The 16,861-nt window shown below is 36.7% G+C and overlaps 1 protein-coding gene across 10 annotated transcripts in view; it reads right to left on the bottom strand.

Moving 5' to 3' along the window:
- Positions 1-16,861, bottom strand: part of LRRC9 (leucine rich repeat containing 9) — a 155,961-nt gene that overhangs the window by 77,854 nt on the left and 61,246 nt on the right. For all 10 annotated transcript variants that reach the window (XM_054530694.2, XM_024231861.3, XM_054530697.2 and 7 more), the window contains 2 exons: positions 14,149-14,361; positions 10,996-11,115 (listed from right to left, as the gene is read on the bottom strand). In XM_054530694.2, the coding sequence (XP_054386669.2) occupies positions 10,996-11,115; positions 14,149-14,361 (333 nt within the window). The remainder of the gene's footprint in view (positions 1-10,995; positions 11,116-14,148; positions 14,362-16,861) is intronic.

Raw genomic sequence — 16,861 nt, 5'->3', positions numbered from 1 at the left:
CGGTGGCTCACGCCTGTAATCCCAGCACTTTGGGAGGCTGAGGCGGGTGGATCACGAGGTCAAGAAATTGAGACCATCTGGCCAACATGGTGAAACCCCGTCTCTACGAAAAATACAAAAATTAGCTGGGCATCATGGCGCATACCTGTAGTCCCAGATACTAGGGAGGCTGAAGCAGAAGAATCGCTTGAACCCAGGAGGCAGAGGTTGCAGTGAGCCAAGATCATGCCACTGCACTGCAGCCTGGCTGTAGAGCAACATTCCGTCTCAAAAACAAAATAAAATAAAATATAACAAAAATAAAACCTGTCTTCTTCCACCCCTTGAAAACGGGGGGGAATCTTTATTTCTGTTATCTTCAAGATATAAAACAGATTCCAGGAACTCATTAAACATTCATGAATAGTGTTTCAGTTTTGCAATAGCATTTTGTTTTAATATTTCTTTTGATTCAGTTTAAAAATCTCTCTTAATGGGTGCAGCACACTAGCATGGCACATGTATACGTATATAACTAACCTGCACATTGTGCACATGTACCCTAAAACTTAAAGTATAATAAAAAAAATAAATAAAAAATAAAAATAAAAATCTCTCTTAAGTTACAGTACAGTACAGTCCAACTTACAAAGATTAAAACTCAAAACACCTCTTAAATTTTCTTGGGATACTGGTTTATTCTCTAAATGTAGATTAGCTATCTCTAGACATCAGGAACAACTTAACAACAGATTTCTCATTCAGAAAGATAAGATATTGAGTATTATTTCAATAAAAAATTAGAATTCTAATTGTTATCTAGATCAAGGTTGCAAATAGCCGATTATCTTTGTCTTTCCCTAGTCAACACTAATTATGGTGGAGCTATTTTCAGAGAAAACATCTCTTTCTATTTCCTTCTCCCAGATATTTCCTTTTCCTGATAGTACTGGTAAGTGAATGACAGACGTGCAGCTTATTACATTTCAATTTGCCTTATGTGGATATTTTGTTTAGATTTTTGAAAAATTCCATACAACTATATGGTGTATTTATTTTCTACGACTTATGAATCCCAGTCCTTCCACTGCATAAAGAAAGCCTTAGTTTAAGTACACTGATACACAAAGTAAGGCCACGAATGATGAACACTGTAACAACAATACATTTATTTTCTTTTTTTTAAATTATACTTTAAGTTTTAGGGTACATGTGCACAACGTGCAGGTTTGTTACATATGTATACATGTGCCATGTTGGTGTGCAGCACCCATTAACTCGTCATTCAACATTAGGTATATCTCCAAATGCTATCCCTCCACCCTCCCCCCACCCCACAACAGGCCCCAGTGTGTGATGTTCCCCTTCCTGTGTCCATGTGTTTTCATTGTTCAGTTCCCACCTATGAGTGAGAATATGCGGTGTTTGGTTTTTTGTTCTTGGGATAGTTTGCTGAGAATGATGGTTTCCAGCTTCATCCATGTCCCTACAAAGGGCATGAACTCATCATTTTTTATGGCTGCATAGTATTCCATGGTGTATGTGTGCCACATTTTCTTAATCCAGTCTATCATTGTTGGACATTTGGGTTGGTTCCAAGCCTTTGCTATTGTGAATAGTGCCGCAATAAACATACGTGTGCATGTGTCTTTATAGCAGCATGATTTATAGTCCTTTGGGTATATACCCAGTAATGGGATGGCTGGGTCAAATGGTATTTCTAGTTCTAGATCCCTGAGGAATCACCACACTGACTTCCACAATGGTTGAACTAGTTTACAGTCCCACCAACAGTGTAAAATGTTCCTATTTTTCCACATCCTCTCCAGCACCTGTTGTTTCCTGACTTTTTAATGATTGCCATTCTAACTGGTGTGAGATGGTATCTCATTGTGGTTTTGATTTGCATTTCTCTGATGGCCAGTGATGATGAGCATTTTTTCATGTGTCTTTTGGTTGCATAAATGTCTTCTTTTGAGAAGTGTCTGTTCATATCCTTCACCTGCTTTTTGATGGGGTTTTTTTTCTTGTAAATTTGTTTCTTAATCCTGAGTTCTAGTTTGATTGCACTGTGGTCTGAGAGACAGTTTGTTATAATTTCTGTTCTTTTACATTTGCTGAGGAGTGCTTTATTTCCAACTATGTGGTCAATTTTGGAATAGGTGTGGTGTGGTGCTGAAAAAAATGTATATTCTGTTGATTTGGGGTGGAGAGTTCTGTAGATGTCTATTAGGTCCGCTTGGTGCAGAGCTGAGTTCAATTCCTGGGTATCCTTGTTGAGTTTGTGTCTCGTTGATCTGTCTAATGTTGACAGTGGGGTGTTAAAGTCTCCCATTATTAATGTGTGGGAGTCTAAGTCTCTTTGTAGGTCACTCAGGACTTGCTTTATGAATCTGGGTGCTCCTGTATTGGGTGCATATATATTTAGGATAGTTAGCTCTTCTTGTTGAATTGATCCCTTTACCATTCTGTAATGGCCTTCTTTGTCTCTTTTGATCTTTGTTGGTTTAAAGTCTGTTTTATCAGAGACTAGGATTGCAACCAATGCCTTTTTTTGTTTTCCATTTGCTTGGTAGATCTTCCTCCCTCCCTTTATTTTGAGCCTATGTGTGTCTCTGCAGGTGAGATGGGTTTCCTGAATACAGCACACTGATGGGTCTTGACTCTTTATCCAATTTGCCAGTCTGTGTCTCTTCATTGGAGCATTTAGCCCATTTACATTTAAGGTTAATATTGTTATGTGTGAATTTGATCCTGTCATTATGATGTTAGCTGGTTATTTTGCTCGTTAGTTGATGCAGTTTCTTCCTAGCCTTGATGGTCTTTACAATTTGGCATGCTTTTGCAGTGGCTGGTACTGGTTGTTCCTTTCCATGTTTAGTGCTTCCTTCAGGAGCTCTTTTAGGGCAGGCCTGGTGGTGACAGAATCTCTCAGCATTTGCTTGTCTGTAAAGGATTTTATTTCTCCTTCACTTATGAAGCTTAGTTTGGCTGGATATGAAATTCTGGGTTGAAAATTCTTTTCTTTAACAATGTTGAATATTGGCCCCCACTCTCCTCTTCTGGCTTGTAGAGTTTCTGCTGAGAGATCAGCTGTTAGTCTGATGGGCTTCCCTTTGTGGGTAACCCGACCTTTCTCTCTGGCTGCCCTTAACATTTTTTTCTTCATTTCAACTTTGGTGAATCTGATAATTAAGTGTCTTGGAGTTGCTCTTCTCGAGGAGTATCTTTGTGGCGTTCTCTGTATTTCCTGAATTTGAATGTTGGCCTGCCTTGCTAGATTGGGGAAGTTCTTCTGGATAGTATCCTGCAGAGTGTTTTCCAACCTGGTTCCATTCTCCCCATCACTTTCAGGTACACCAATCAGACGTAGATTTGGTCTTTTCACAGAGTCCCATATTTCTTGGAGGCTTTGTTCGTTTCTTTTTATTCTTTTTTCTCTAAACTTCTCTTCTCACTTCATTTCATTCATTTGATTTTCCATCACTGATACCCTTTCTTCCAGTTGATCAGATCGGCTAGTGAAGCTTGTGCATTCGTCACGTAGTTCTCGTGCCTTGGTTTTCAGCTCCATCAGGTCCTTTAAGGACTTCTCTGCATTGGTTATTCTAGTTAGCCATTCATCTAATTTTTTTTCAAGGTTTTTAACTTCTATGCCATTGGTTCGAACTTCCTCCTTTAGCTCAGAGTAGTTTGATCGTCTGAAGCCTTCTTCTCTCAACTTGTCAAAGTCATTCTCCGTCCAGCTTTGTTCCGTCACTGGTGAGGAGCTGCGTTCCTTTGGAGGAGGAGAGGTACTCTGATTTTTAGAGTTCCCAGTTTTTCTGCTCTGTTTTTTCCCCATCTTTGTGGTTTTATCTACCTTTGGTCTTTGATGATGGTGATGTACAGATGGGGTTTTGGTGTGGATGTCCTTTCTGTTTGTTAGTTTTCCTTCTAACAGGACCCTCAACTGCAGGTCTGTTGGAGTTTGCTGGAGGTCCACTCCAGACCCTGTTTGCCTGGGTATCAGCAGTGGAGGCTGCAGAACAGCGGATATTGGTGAACAGGAAATGTTGCTGCCTGATCATTCCTCTGGAAGTTTTGTCTCAGAGGAGTACCCGGCCGTGCGAGGTGTTGGTCTCCCCTTACTGGGGGGTGCCTCCCAGTTAGGCTCCTCGGGGGTCAGGGACCCACTTGAGGAGGCAGTCTGTCCATTCTCAGATCTCCAGCTATGTGCTGGGAGAAGCACCACTCTCTTCAAAGCTGTCAGACAGGGACATTTAAGTCTGCAGAGCATTCTGCTGCCTTTTGTTTGGCAATGCCCTGCCCCCAGAGGTGGAGTTTACAGAGGCAGGCAGGCGTCCTTGAACTGCGGTGGGCTCCACCCAGTTCGAGCTTCCTGGCTGGTTTGTTTACCTACTCAAGCCTGGGCAATGGCGGGTGCCCCTCCCCCAGCCTCACTGCTGCCTTGCAGTTTGATCTCAGACTGCTGTGCTAGCAGTGAGCAAGGCTCCATGGGCGTAGGACCCTCTGAGCCATGTGCGGGATATAATCTCCTGGTGTGCCGTTTGCCAAGACCATTGGAAAAGTGCAATATTAGGGTGGGAGTGACTCGATTTTCCATGTGCCATCTGTCACCCCTTTCTTTGACTAGGAAAGGGAATTCCCTGACCCTTTGCACTTCCCAGGTGAGGCAATGCCTCACCATGCTTCGGCTCACGCTCGGTGTGCTGCACCCACTGTCCTGCACCCACTTTCCAACACTCCCCAGTGAGATGAACCCGGTACCTCAGTTGGAAATGCAGAAATCACCCATCTTCTGCGTCGCTCACACTGGGAGCTGTGGACTGGAGGTATTCCTATTCAGCCATCTTGGCTCTGCCTGGATACATTTACTTTCTACAACCTAGTAGAACCAACTTACCTCATTTATATGAGAAGCATGCAAGAAGGGCATAGAAATTGTCCATTTTAGTACACACTTAAGGAAAATGATAGTAAAGATGAGTATCCCAAAGCAAATATAAAAACTTAAAAGATAGGAATTATAAGTGAGTGATTAAATTAGATCATAACCTTTTACAATACTGGAATAAACATAATAGTAAACATGCATATAAAACCAAGTATTAGAGAATATAGAGGCAGAAGCAACAGAAGTTTTCAAATGCTGTGAATCCACACATAAAAACAAAGCAAATAGATAAAACCAAATTTTCATGGACAACGTTTATAACAAAACTACATGACAAGGTTGCTCTATAGGCTCCAAAAGAAGTTGGTAGAGATAAACCACCATCAACACAAGACCTGCATGGTATTCATGTAGGAGAAGAAGGAAGTGTCAGGGCAGCATCTGATGGACCTGAAAACAGGAGAGGCCAAAAACAGTCAACAAATATTCACTGGAATGTGTGGAGACCAATTTACAGCAATTGAAATAGGGAGTTTTGTTCTCTTCAATACCAGATGAGTTCATGGGGTCCACAGTAAAAAGGTCTGAAGGGGCCTGGTACAGTGGCTCCTGTAATCCCAGCACTTTGGGAGGCTGAGGCAGGAGAATTGCCTGGGACCAGGAGTTTGAGACCAGTCTAGGCACCATAGTGAAACCCCATCTCTACAAAATTGTTTTTTTAAAAAATTAGCAGGGTGTGGTGGCATGCACCTGTAGTTGCAGCTACCGAGGAGGCTGAGGCGAGGGGATCACTTGAGCCCAGGAAGTTGAGGCTGAAGTGCACTCTATGATTATGCCATTGCATTCCAGCCTGGGTGACAGAGTGCGACCCTGTCTAAAAATGAAAAAAGAAAAAGAAAAAAGAAAGGTCTGAAGAAAGCAGTCCCTGGAGCAGTCGAGCCCCTGTGAATCTAAAAACTATTCCACTAGGACTCTCTTCAAGACAGAATCTTTCTCATAGAAGAAACTGCTGGGGCTAAACTCAAAATTAAACAGGATAAGGACAAGAGAGGTGAATAAAAAAGAAGATCTAGGCTGGGCACAGTGGCTCATGCCTGTAATCCCAGCACTTTGGGAGGTCGAGGCGGGCAGATCACCTGAAGTCGGGAGTTTGAGACCAGTCTGACTGACATGGAGAAAGCTCATCTCTACTAAAAATACAAAGTTAGCTGGGTGTGGTGGTGTGCACCTGTAATCCCATCTACTCAGGAGGCCAAGGCAGGAGAATCACTTGAATCCAGGAGGTGGATGTTGCGGTGAGCCGAGATTGCGCCACTGCACTCCAGCCTGGGCAACAAAAGCGAAACTCCGTCTCAAAAAAAGAAAAAAAGAAAAAAAAAAAGAAGGTCTAGACTAAAGTGGAGGATTGGAATAGAGCCAAAAAAATCTCAGAGAGCAAGCATTACAATTTTTAAACAGTACATATAAACAACAGAAGAGGAAGATCTGTGAAGTTAGAAAAACTTTCCTGAACCTACCTCGTTTTAAAAGTTAAGAAAAACTAATTTCACTTACAAATGAGCAGAGAAAAGTACTGAGGTCAAATTCAAGACAAAGCTATGGTGGGAGTGTGGAGAGGGGGAAGACAGAGGTTAATATTGCTGCTAGCAAAAAAGTACACCAGAAAAATATGGTCAAGAAACATATCATGACTATTAACCTACTGTTTTAAAACAAACTAAAAGATGTTAAGAATGATATGAGACATAAAATAACAATATAAATAAAATATTTATTTATAATAAATATTTTAAATATAAATATTTTAAATATAAATCTGAATTACTAAAACGAAAAAAGTGTTTTAAAACGTGGAGTGAAAGGACCCAGAAACAATGAAATGAAATAATAAAATAATTTAAGAAATAAACACTAATTAGTCATAATTTAGTGTGAATACATTATGTGAATTTGTGAATAAAAAATAGATAACACTTTTAAGAGAAATACAAGGTGAAAAAGTAAAAAAATTTAAGATAAGAAATGAATGAAGAGACAAAAAGGATTCAAGAGAAAGTGACAAATACTGGTGATAAAGAAGATTTCACATATGGATAGTGGGAGTCCCTGAAGAAGACGACAAAAGCAAGGAAACAGAAAAATCGCTAAAAAAATTCAAATTTAAAACATCTTTCCTGAAAGAAAAAAAGATTTTAAACTACATATTGGAAGATCATACTGTGAATCTGAAAAAAACAACCCAGAACGACCAACACCAAGACAAATGCTAGTAAACTTATTAGACTTTAAAGAAAACTAAAAAAGTTATTTGGCCATCTAGAAGGAAGAAAAGCTTGTGACTTATAAAGGGTAAAAAAATCATACATTCTCATCAGACTTTCTACAACAATACTTTGTGATAGAAGAAAATGAAGTAACATTTAAGATGTCCCAAAAAATAAATTGTGAGCCAAAGATTTTGTATCTTGCAAAACCACCTTTCAAGTATAAAGAACATAGCTAAACTGTTATTAACATTCAGTAACTGAAGGGATATTATTCCTATAAGCCCTTCCTGATGATCTATAATAGGATATATTTCAGACAATAAAAATGTTTAGAAATATACCCAATAAAGACTGGTGATGAGAAGTAAATATACAATTACCAATGAATTAAAAGGGAGAGTGTACAGAGCATAAGGCTACATGCGGTGACAATATAGTTATAGTATAATTATTTTAATTATTTTTTAAAATGAGGAAGAATGGGAAGAACATACACAAAATTTTTAGAAAGTCTTTCCAGTAAATGATGTTGATAATAGTATAAGTACTGTCATTATGACATTATTGTGTGTACAATAGTAGATAAAACAATGAGTAATTATTAAATATTCTATCATCTTGTATCCTTAAGAATCAGGATTCTTGGTATGAGAAAAGTATATATATGTAAGTAATAGAGAAGAAGTTAAAAGCTTTGTGGTCTTGAACCTGAATTGGAAGTATAAAAAATTCGTGAGGTTATTTATACACACACATGCGTGCGCGCATGCAACACACATGCACACATATATTCATATCCCTTCCGACAAGTTCAGTCCAGTGGAAATACCTAGAAATGATGACCAATTGGATTGTGTTTCTGAAGGACCACTTCTCTCTAAAAGAAACTAAGGTTTCTTGAAGACATGGCTGATACTGTGTCTGCAACAGAAAATTATAAGATGTGTATGGAACATCTTTTTATACCAATGTCAAATAAGCTATCAAAGGCCATTAGGGTCAAGGCAAAAGAAGTTAATTTTGAAAAGCTCCCACTGGTTAAAGATGAGACAATCTGAACTTAAACCATGATAAAAATTACAATGGATTGAATATAATCAAATATGGTTAAGTCCCTGCATTCATACTGTTATTAAAACAAGAGTTGTTCACTTTGGGAAATGACAGGGAACAAATTCATTATCTTGAAAACTGGTGGATAAGCATCTATTCTGTACTTTCTATATTAATGCTACCACTGGGAAATAAAATAATAGATAATGAGAAATGTCTGTTTGTAAAAGTATTCCAAATAATAAATGAAATAATGATAGAATAAGAATATCACCATTTTGTGATCCCCAATGTGAGACAATAAGATATCATGTGTCTCCTACAGTCTTGTCAAACATTAGTTTTGCCAGAAAAATGGAACCTGGGTCTGATTCTATCTCTGGATCCACTTGCCAATTTGCAGGAAATATAGAAGATGGGAGACATATAGCAACGTATCTTAAGTAAGCAAATCCCAGGCTGCTGGAAACTCTTTGGGTCGAATGGCTCAAGTATTTCTAGAGATAAACTATGGTAAATGGAAGGGAAATCTATCAATTAAAAGAGATTTAAAAGACAGAGTACAAAGAAGTTAAGGTTGATCTCTGGGTGGTGAGAATGTTTTGTTGTTGGCCTACATTTTCTGTTTTTATACAATGCATATAAACTTCCTCTGTAATGATAACAAGTTGTTACAAATAATGTAACTGGTTGCCAAAAGCAACAAAAAAAAAATGCAGTTACATTTTTTTAAAAATGGCAAAACCAAACTATTGTGCTAGGGATGTACATTTGGGTGACAGAACTATCAGGAAAAAATCCAGGAAGACGATTACTACAGAGCTTAGGATAATGATTTCTTGTGGAAAGAGGAAGGCATGGGGCACGTAGAAGAGGCTTTTGCCCTAGGTGGCAAAATTTTATTTTTTGATCTGGGTGCTGATTACAAGCATTTTCACCTTACAACAATGTACTAAGCCATATATATAGCATGTAATTCTCTGTATCTGTGTTTTATTTTATAATAAAAAAGATGAAGAAATACACATAGACATGCATGTAGAGTTTCTCCTCTCTCTGGCCACCTCTAATATCCTTATAGTCATTTTTAGAGACTTGACATTTGAAAGGTCTATAGCTAGCCACCTTTACTCATCCTAAAATTTGAAAATACTACTTTGGCATAAAACTTACCCAGTTCCCTTATCTGTAAAATGACTATGGTAATAGTCATTTAACAAGTAGACTGTGAGGCTATGATAATGAAAATAATTTTTATATTAAAGATGAACAACACCACCACATGGCAAAATAAATGCTGGGCAGCTGGCTAAGTTCACTCTCTATCTAAGTGTCTTGAATGAGTTTACTCTTTAAATCTGTGCCTAAGCAAAATTATAATGACTGTCATAACTTTTGGAAGTGCTGGCAAATAAATAGAAAAAAATAAAAATACCAACAGTCTACATACAGTCCTGAGACCTCTTTTAAAATACCTTTTTCCCTCAGTTGCATACTGAATCCAGACGATCAGGGATTCTACTTACTTAAAAGGGCTTGGGCCTACCAAAAGAAAAAGGAAGTGAGTTTAACACTAAATCTAAACCTAATGCCAATAAGTAAAAGAAACAGCTCCCATTACAATGGTAGAAGAAATAATGTAAAGGCTTTGATATAGTAGCAAGGAGCTGGAATAGAGAATGAATAAGAGCTGAAAATGATGATATATTCTGAAGAGGTAAGTGAGTGACCTGGAACCCACGTAAACAGGAGATGCTGGGTTGAAGTTCTGGAACCACATATGTAATTATTTTTGTTATATGATATATAACAAAATAAAAGCCAGACAAGATCCATGCCTATGTGTACATGTGCATTCCTGTATTGTCCTATGATATATGAGAAGGCAAACACAAATTCAACAAGATCTATGCATGTGATATTCAGATCAAAGGACAAGACAGAAAGAAAGAGAAATAACAGCCTGGATGAGCAGATGGGAGGAACTGACCATCTTAAGATGTGAAGTGGTGAACTACAAAATGAAAAAGAAATAGGGATTCACGAGAAAGAGAGAAAGAAGAGTGGGAAAACAAGAGTAGAAAAAAATGGAAATTACACCAAAGTACATTATAAAAGCAAATTTGAGAAGTTATTTTAATATATTCATTTTAAAGTAGATAGAAATGAGATATGACCACTGGTACAGATTTTGTCTGCAAACAAAAGTTCAACCTAAGACCTGTTTTAGAGAAAGTAACATAATACAGTATATGTATTTAGGCTGATTTAGGCTGTATAATCTTGTAAATGGTAGATATGAAGCCATAATTACAAAAATAATTTATCCATTAATTATTTTATTTTACATTAATATTTTCAAAAGGACAGTTCTTTTTTCAAATGCTTATTCCAATTTATCATTTGTCCTCTGACTTCATGATCTTTTTTCTGCACCAAAGTTTTTTCTTTTTATTTTATAGCTGTTCCTTTGAGAGCAGGCCTAACTCCTGGGCAGTGTGCCCAGAGTCAGCACAGTTTTTAAAAAATATTAAATTGGCAGAATAAATTTGAATATGTTCAAGGTATACAATGTAATGATTTGATATAACTGTGTAATGATTACCACAATCAAATTAACACATCCATCACCACACTTGCTGTGCATTAGATACCTAGAATTTGTCTAATTTGTAACTGAAAGTTTATACCCTTTACCAATATCTCCCCATTTCCCCTAGCTCTTAGGCCCTGATAACCACCATTCTACTTTTGTTTCTATGAGTTTCACTTTTTTAGATTCAAAGGAACAGTTCTTACCAAGTGGTATACATCATCTAAACAGGTAAATTCATTAAAGCTAATATTTAGTTTTCGAAGTCCTGTTAACTTGGAGAGATCTCTCAATTTACTCAAGCTGTTTCCATGTAGATTCAGACTCTGAAGTAAAATAAAATATACATTAAAAAATAATACAGGTTACATTCTACATCAAACTGAAGTGTGGATATCTAAAATATTTAGAACAATTATTTGAGCCAATATACTACAAAATAAGAAAGCAGTTATTTTAAATAGCATTAAGAAACAGTCAATAAGAAAAAAATCTAATCTATGATGTTAAAAGATAAATAATTTGTAATAGTATCACTAGACCTGGTTCTTGGTTAATATGATTTCTCACTTGGTCTAAGTTTATCAGCAATTGGCATGAAATTCTTTTTAGAAAATAAATACATGTGTTAAGATACTTATTAGGGTAGATCTGTTTCTAAGGCTAACCAGTGAACAATGGGGACCCTAAAGATTTGGGGTATCAGGTAGGATACCTCACACAAGAGAGATGGCAGGAAAATGTATGAGGGCACCGAACCAAAGAAGAAAAGCTGAGGGTGCTGAAGTAGGAGGACAGAAGGTCAAAGGAGGAGGTGGGAGATTGTTTAAGACAACACCTACATCAGAATTTGGCCCAGACTTTTCTTGTCCATTTCATTCTAGGCTATATAAAAACAAATATTATTACACATTTATACTAAAGGAGAGATCCTGATGCCTATATGTTTTTCTGTCTTTATACCATTATGAATGGTATCAAGTAAAGACTATTTATGTATAGCTTGCAAAATAAACGAGCAAAAGACAATGTATTAATGCAACTGACTACAGTATCAAGTATCTATCTCCCAGCTATCTTCATTCACCACCACCATCTTATGCCTTATATTGTGGACATAACAAAATTCCTAGAAGGGAGAAACAATTAAATTTCTAATAGCTGTCAAAATTAGCTAAAATTGTTAAGGGCCAATTTATGCAGACTAGTGATTTTATAAGTCACATATGGGTATCATCCATGATATATTCTACAGAAACCTTACATTTAACATGTCCACAACTGATTTCATCTTCCCTATGTGTCTGATAAAGAGCTTCACTATCTAACGTACTGTTGATCACCCGCTTTCCCTCTTTTCTTTATACATTTGATTGTAGAACTGTTTCTCAAACAGGCTGCACCGTTATATCACCACTATCAGTGCCTTAGCAGACTTAGGCAGTGGTAGTGGTGATGTAACGGTGCAGCTGGTTTTCTGGTTATCCAGTGAAGAAATGAATGGATTTTTCCTTTGGATAGTGCAATAGTTTTCTACTGAATTTCCATACCACCAGTCTGATTTCAGTTAATTCCATGCACAAGCTGTCAAAGTTAGGGTCTTTAAAGGGAGTCTGTTCCTTAAACAGAAGAATCTAAACTTTTAAATTTTGGCTTCCAAAATCCATCCTAATTTGGCTACAACCTCATACTCTTCCAGCCCTGGTTTCCTGTGTCTTTCTTGAATTCCAACCTACATCTTTACCCTCCACCATTGTAACACTATATTCTAGGCATACTAAATTTTTCAGTGTTCCCTGAAGACATCTGGATCTTTCAAAACCATGTTTCTACAGTAAGAATATTTTCTCTGTCTGGAAGATGTAAACAACTAAATTTCTTATGTCCTTCAAAATCCACTCAAAGCTCACCTCTTTCTATAAATCTCTCCCAGTAACTCTGAGCTTCCTACATGTGTTCACATATCTATTTCCTCCACTAAATTGATGTTTTTGACTCAGGTAAACTAATTTCTTACTAAAATAGTAAATCTAGATATTATAGTGCAGAAATAATAATTTCTCAGTACTGTCAGCCAGAAGATTGCTCTTATTATGCTGCACATTTACAGACACAGGACAGGGCCTCTGTTGCATAACTCTAGAGGCATCCTACTCCCCTTATCTTGTATTGAGTTCTATTCAGTTATATAATGAATGACACCCAAAGGGCACACTAGAGAATATAATGTGAATTTTGCCTTCTGGAGTTGTGCAAGATTGCAATAGTAGAGTACAGAGAGTCCGGTTGGAAGGCTGGGGCAATAGTCTAGGTAAGAAACTATAGTAGTTTGGATAGAGTGGTAGCAGCAGATCTGAAATGAACACATCTAAAAGTCAGACATAGAAGTAGGCCTAATATCTCAGTAGAATTGTCTCGGCATAAAGTAAGTCACTTTAATAAGTAACCTGATTTCTGTTGATTAATTTTGTAAAGATCCCATATTCTATGTTGATTAATTCTAGAAGCTTATTTAAAACTTATCTGCCTTTATCTTATTAAAGAGAACTGATTGGTTATTCAGGAATAAAATCCCTTGCTAATTGGAAGGCCACCTCAAATGGCTATTGAGCACTTGAAATGTGACTAGTCTTAATGTGCTCAGAGTGTAAAATATACTTCAGAATTAAGAGTTAGGATGAAATTACCCCATTAATGAATATTCATACTGGTTCCATGTTAACATGATAATAGTTTAGATATGCAGGTGCTATAGTTTGAATGTGTCCCCCAAAAGTTCATGTGTTAGAAACTTAATCCCTCTGCCTTCATGAATGGATTAATGTCACTTTAGAGGAGAGGGTCTATTATCTCGGGAGTAAATTTGTTATAAAATCAGCTCTCTCTGGCTCTCTTGCTCTTGCCTTCTTGCTATGTGATGCCCACTGCCATTTTATGACACTGCAAGAGGCCCTCACCAGATGCAGGCACCATGCTCTTGGATGTCCCAGCCTCCAGAACGATGAGCTAAATAAACGTATTCTCTTTATAAATTACTCAGTCTGTGGTATTTTGTTATAGAAATAGAAAACAAACTATTTCAGTTAAATAAAATATATTATTAAAATTAATTTTACTTTTTAAAAAAACTTTTAAAAACACAGCCACTAGAGAAGTAAAAATTACATATGTGGTTCACATTATATTACTACTAGAGAGCACTGATTTAATCCATGTAGAAAAAGAGAAATGGACACTTTAGGTAGCATTGTACCTGGCATCATCAGACAGGCAGTTTAGTATCTTTCGACTTCATATGCTAGATTCTGATTCCAAATTCAAGATTCCTGTCTCAAAGCTATATTCCTCACAATACTCACCACAATATGACTGTAAACGCTAGTCTTTGCAAGGGAAAGTATTGTTTTATCATCCAAACTAATCAGTTTTGGTCGGGCCTTGATTCTGGGTTCCATTTTTATAACTTCATCATCAAATTTCAAATCCTTGGAAAATACTGATACTTCTGGGTTTTTTTTGCTTTCTTCTAGAATAACATTGTTGAATACAGAAAATAAAGAGGGTGCTTTGACCTAAAAAATGTATTAAAAACATTGCAAAATCAGTTGCTATATTTATCATTTTGAAAAACAAACAGGCTATGTAGAAAAGATGTGTTGACATTTTTAGTTATACAGTCATATCTGTGATTATCAGAATCACATTAGGACACCTATGAGAGCAGATTAAAATTTTAGGCTATGCATGGTGTATCTATCCCCACCCAGTGAACATTTCTTAAAACTGGCAAAAGATAATTTTAAAATATTTCATAACTGTGAAGAGGGTACCTACAAAAGCCTAGAAATTGTGACACATAAATCAGAAAGGACTGAACTGACAGGTAAATAGGATCAGAAATGTAACCTCTGGCTAAAAAATATGCAGGAGATAAACACTTTTAAAATCAGATCCAGAGAAACTTGAACAAAGAGCAATTAGTTACCTTAATTATCAGGTAATTCAGTAATTATGGTAAGAATTGTGGATGAATGAGCAAGAGCCACATAAACAGAACTGGTTCTAGAAAAAACCAAAATACTTCATCAGAGAATTTTTGAAAATCTATGACAATAAAGTATCTGTGATAAAAGAATAAGCTGCTATGGAAAAGAAAAGGACACACACTTCAAAGCTAAAATAAAAACAATTATTAAAATAAAAATTTAGTAAATATCCTGAGAACCAAGTGGATATGGTAGCAGATCAAATTAGCAATGTGGAAGCTAAGATTGAGAAAATATTTCAAAACAAATAATTTAAAAATAGAGTATAAAATAGAAGAGAAAAAATTAAAAGGCATGAAGGATCAATTTGGAACATCCAATATTTAACTAATAGGGGTGTTCCAGAGGGCCTAATAGAGAATGGAAGAGAAGAAATAACCAAGGAACTAAGAGAAGCAAACTTTCCAGAAGACAAGAAAGACTTGAATCATCACATCGAAAGGGCTCATAAAGCGGCAAGCAGGAGGATGATGGAACCAAGGTCTTTGCTGACATCATTGAATGGTCACAACTGCCAGGTATTGCCCATCTCTTGAGTTGTTATGTGAGTTAAATGAACTTCTATCTGTTTACTGTTTGTCTGGGTTTCTGTATCTTTTGCTAAAGGCATACTTGACTAATATAATCCCATTAATTATAGCAATATGAAATATAAAGGTCCAGAACTAAACTTCACAAGACATGTTGGAGACCTATATAAAGAAAACTGTAAGAGAGGACCTGAGTAAATGGAGTAGACAGATTATCATGTTCCTAGAACAAGAAGTCCAATACAGCAAAGTAGTCAGTTCACACCAAATTAAGTTTTAAATTCAATATAATTTCAATCATATTTTAATAGGATTTTAAAATAGAGCTTGACAAGCTATTCTAAATTTTATTTGGAAAAAGATACTGTTTAAGAAGAGTCAAAAAAAAGTTTAAAAAGATGAGTGGGGACAGAGGAAGGGGATTTGCCCTATCACACATCAAGATATATGAAGTTTGTAATAACCAAAACAAATGTGATAGTGATCCAAAATTAGATGAAAGAGCTCAATGGAACAGAATAGATTCATATAGACAGATTCCTAATATATGCAAATAATTTTAACAATAAAGGTTGTATTTTGAAATAGAGCAGAAAAGATAATGCCTAAGTATTTATTCATTTAAAAAAATTGACCACCTTTCTACCTCACACACCATAAAACAATTTCTAGATGGATTAAAAAAGCCAAAGGCTTTAAAACAAGTTGTATAAGTATTGTAAGAAAATAAAGAATATTTATTACAGGCTTTTTGACATAAGACATAAAATTCAGAATCCATACAGGATAAGATTGAGAGAGCTGACCTCTTAAAAATTAACTTGTGAATTACAAATTAAAATGATGAGTTTTCTTTCTTTTCTTTTTTTTTTTTTTGAGACGGAGTCTCGCTCTGTCGCCCAGGCTGGAATGCCATGCCACGATCTCTGCTCACTGCAAGCTCCGCCTCCCGGGTTCACGCCATTCTCCTGCCTCAGCCTCCCGAGTAGCTGGGACTATAGGCGCCCGCCACCATGCCTGGCTAATTTTTTGTATTTTTAGTAGAGACGAGGATGATTAGCCAGGATGGTCTCGATCTCCTGACCTCATGATCTGCCCGCTTTGGCCTCCCAAAGTGTTGGGATTACAGGCATGAGCCACAGCGCCCGGCCGAGTTTTTCTTACAATTAAAATTAAAAGGCAAGTGACAGAAAATATTTGCAACATATATAAGATAAATGATTTTTAATTTTTTTAATTTTTAAAATTTTTTGTAGAGACAAGGTCTCACTCTGTTGCCCAGGCTGGTCTCAAACTCCTGGGCTCAAGCAATCCTCTCACCTTGAACTCCTGGGATTACAGGCGTGAGCCACCATGCCTGGGCTACGATAAAGTACTGAAATCCAGAATGTATGTAAGGATTTTCCCAATTAATACAAGAAAGACAGAGTTTAATAGAAAATGGTCAAAAGATATAAGAGTTGGTTCATACAACTGTAAATAATTTTAAGCATATG

Source organism: Pongo abelii, chromosome 15 (assembly GCF_028885655.2).
Source record: "Pongo abelii isolate AG06213 chromosome 15, NHGRI_mPonAbe1-v2.0_pri, whole genome shotgun sequence".
Classification (NCBI taxonomy): domain Eukaryota; kingdom Metazoa; phylum Chordata; class Mammalia; order Primates; family Hominidae; genus Pongo; species Pongo abelii.
The sequence above is the reverse complement of the archived record's forward strand: the minus strand, read 5'-3'. Positions and strand labels throughout refer to the sequence as shown.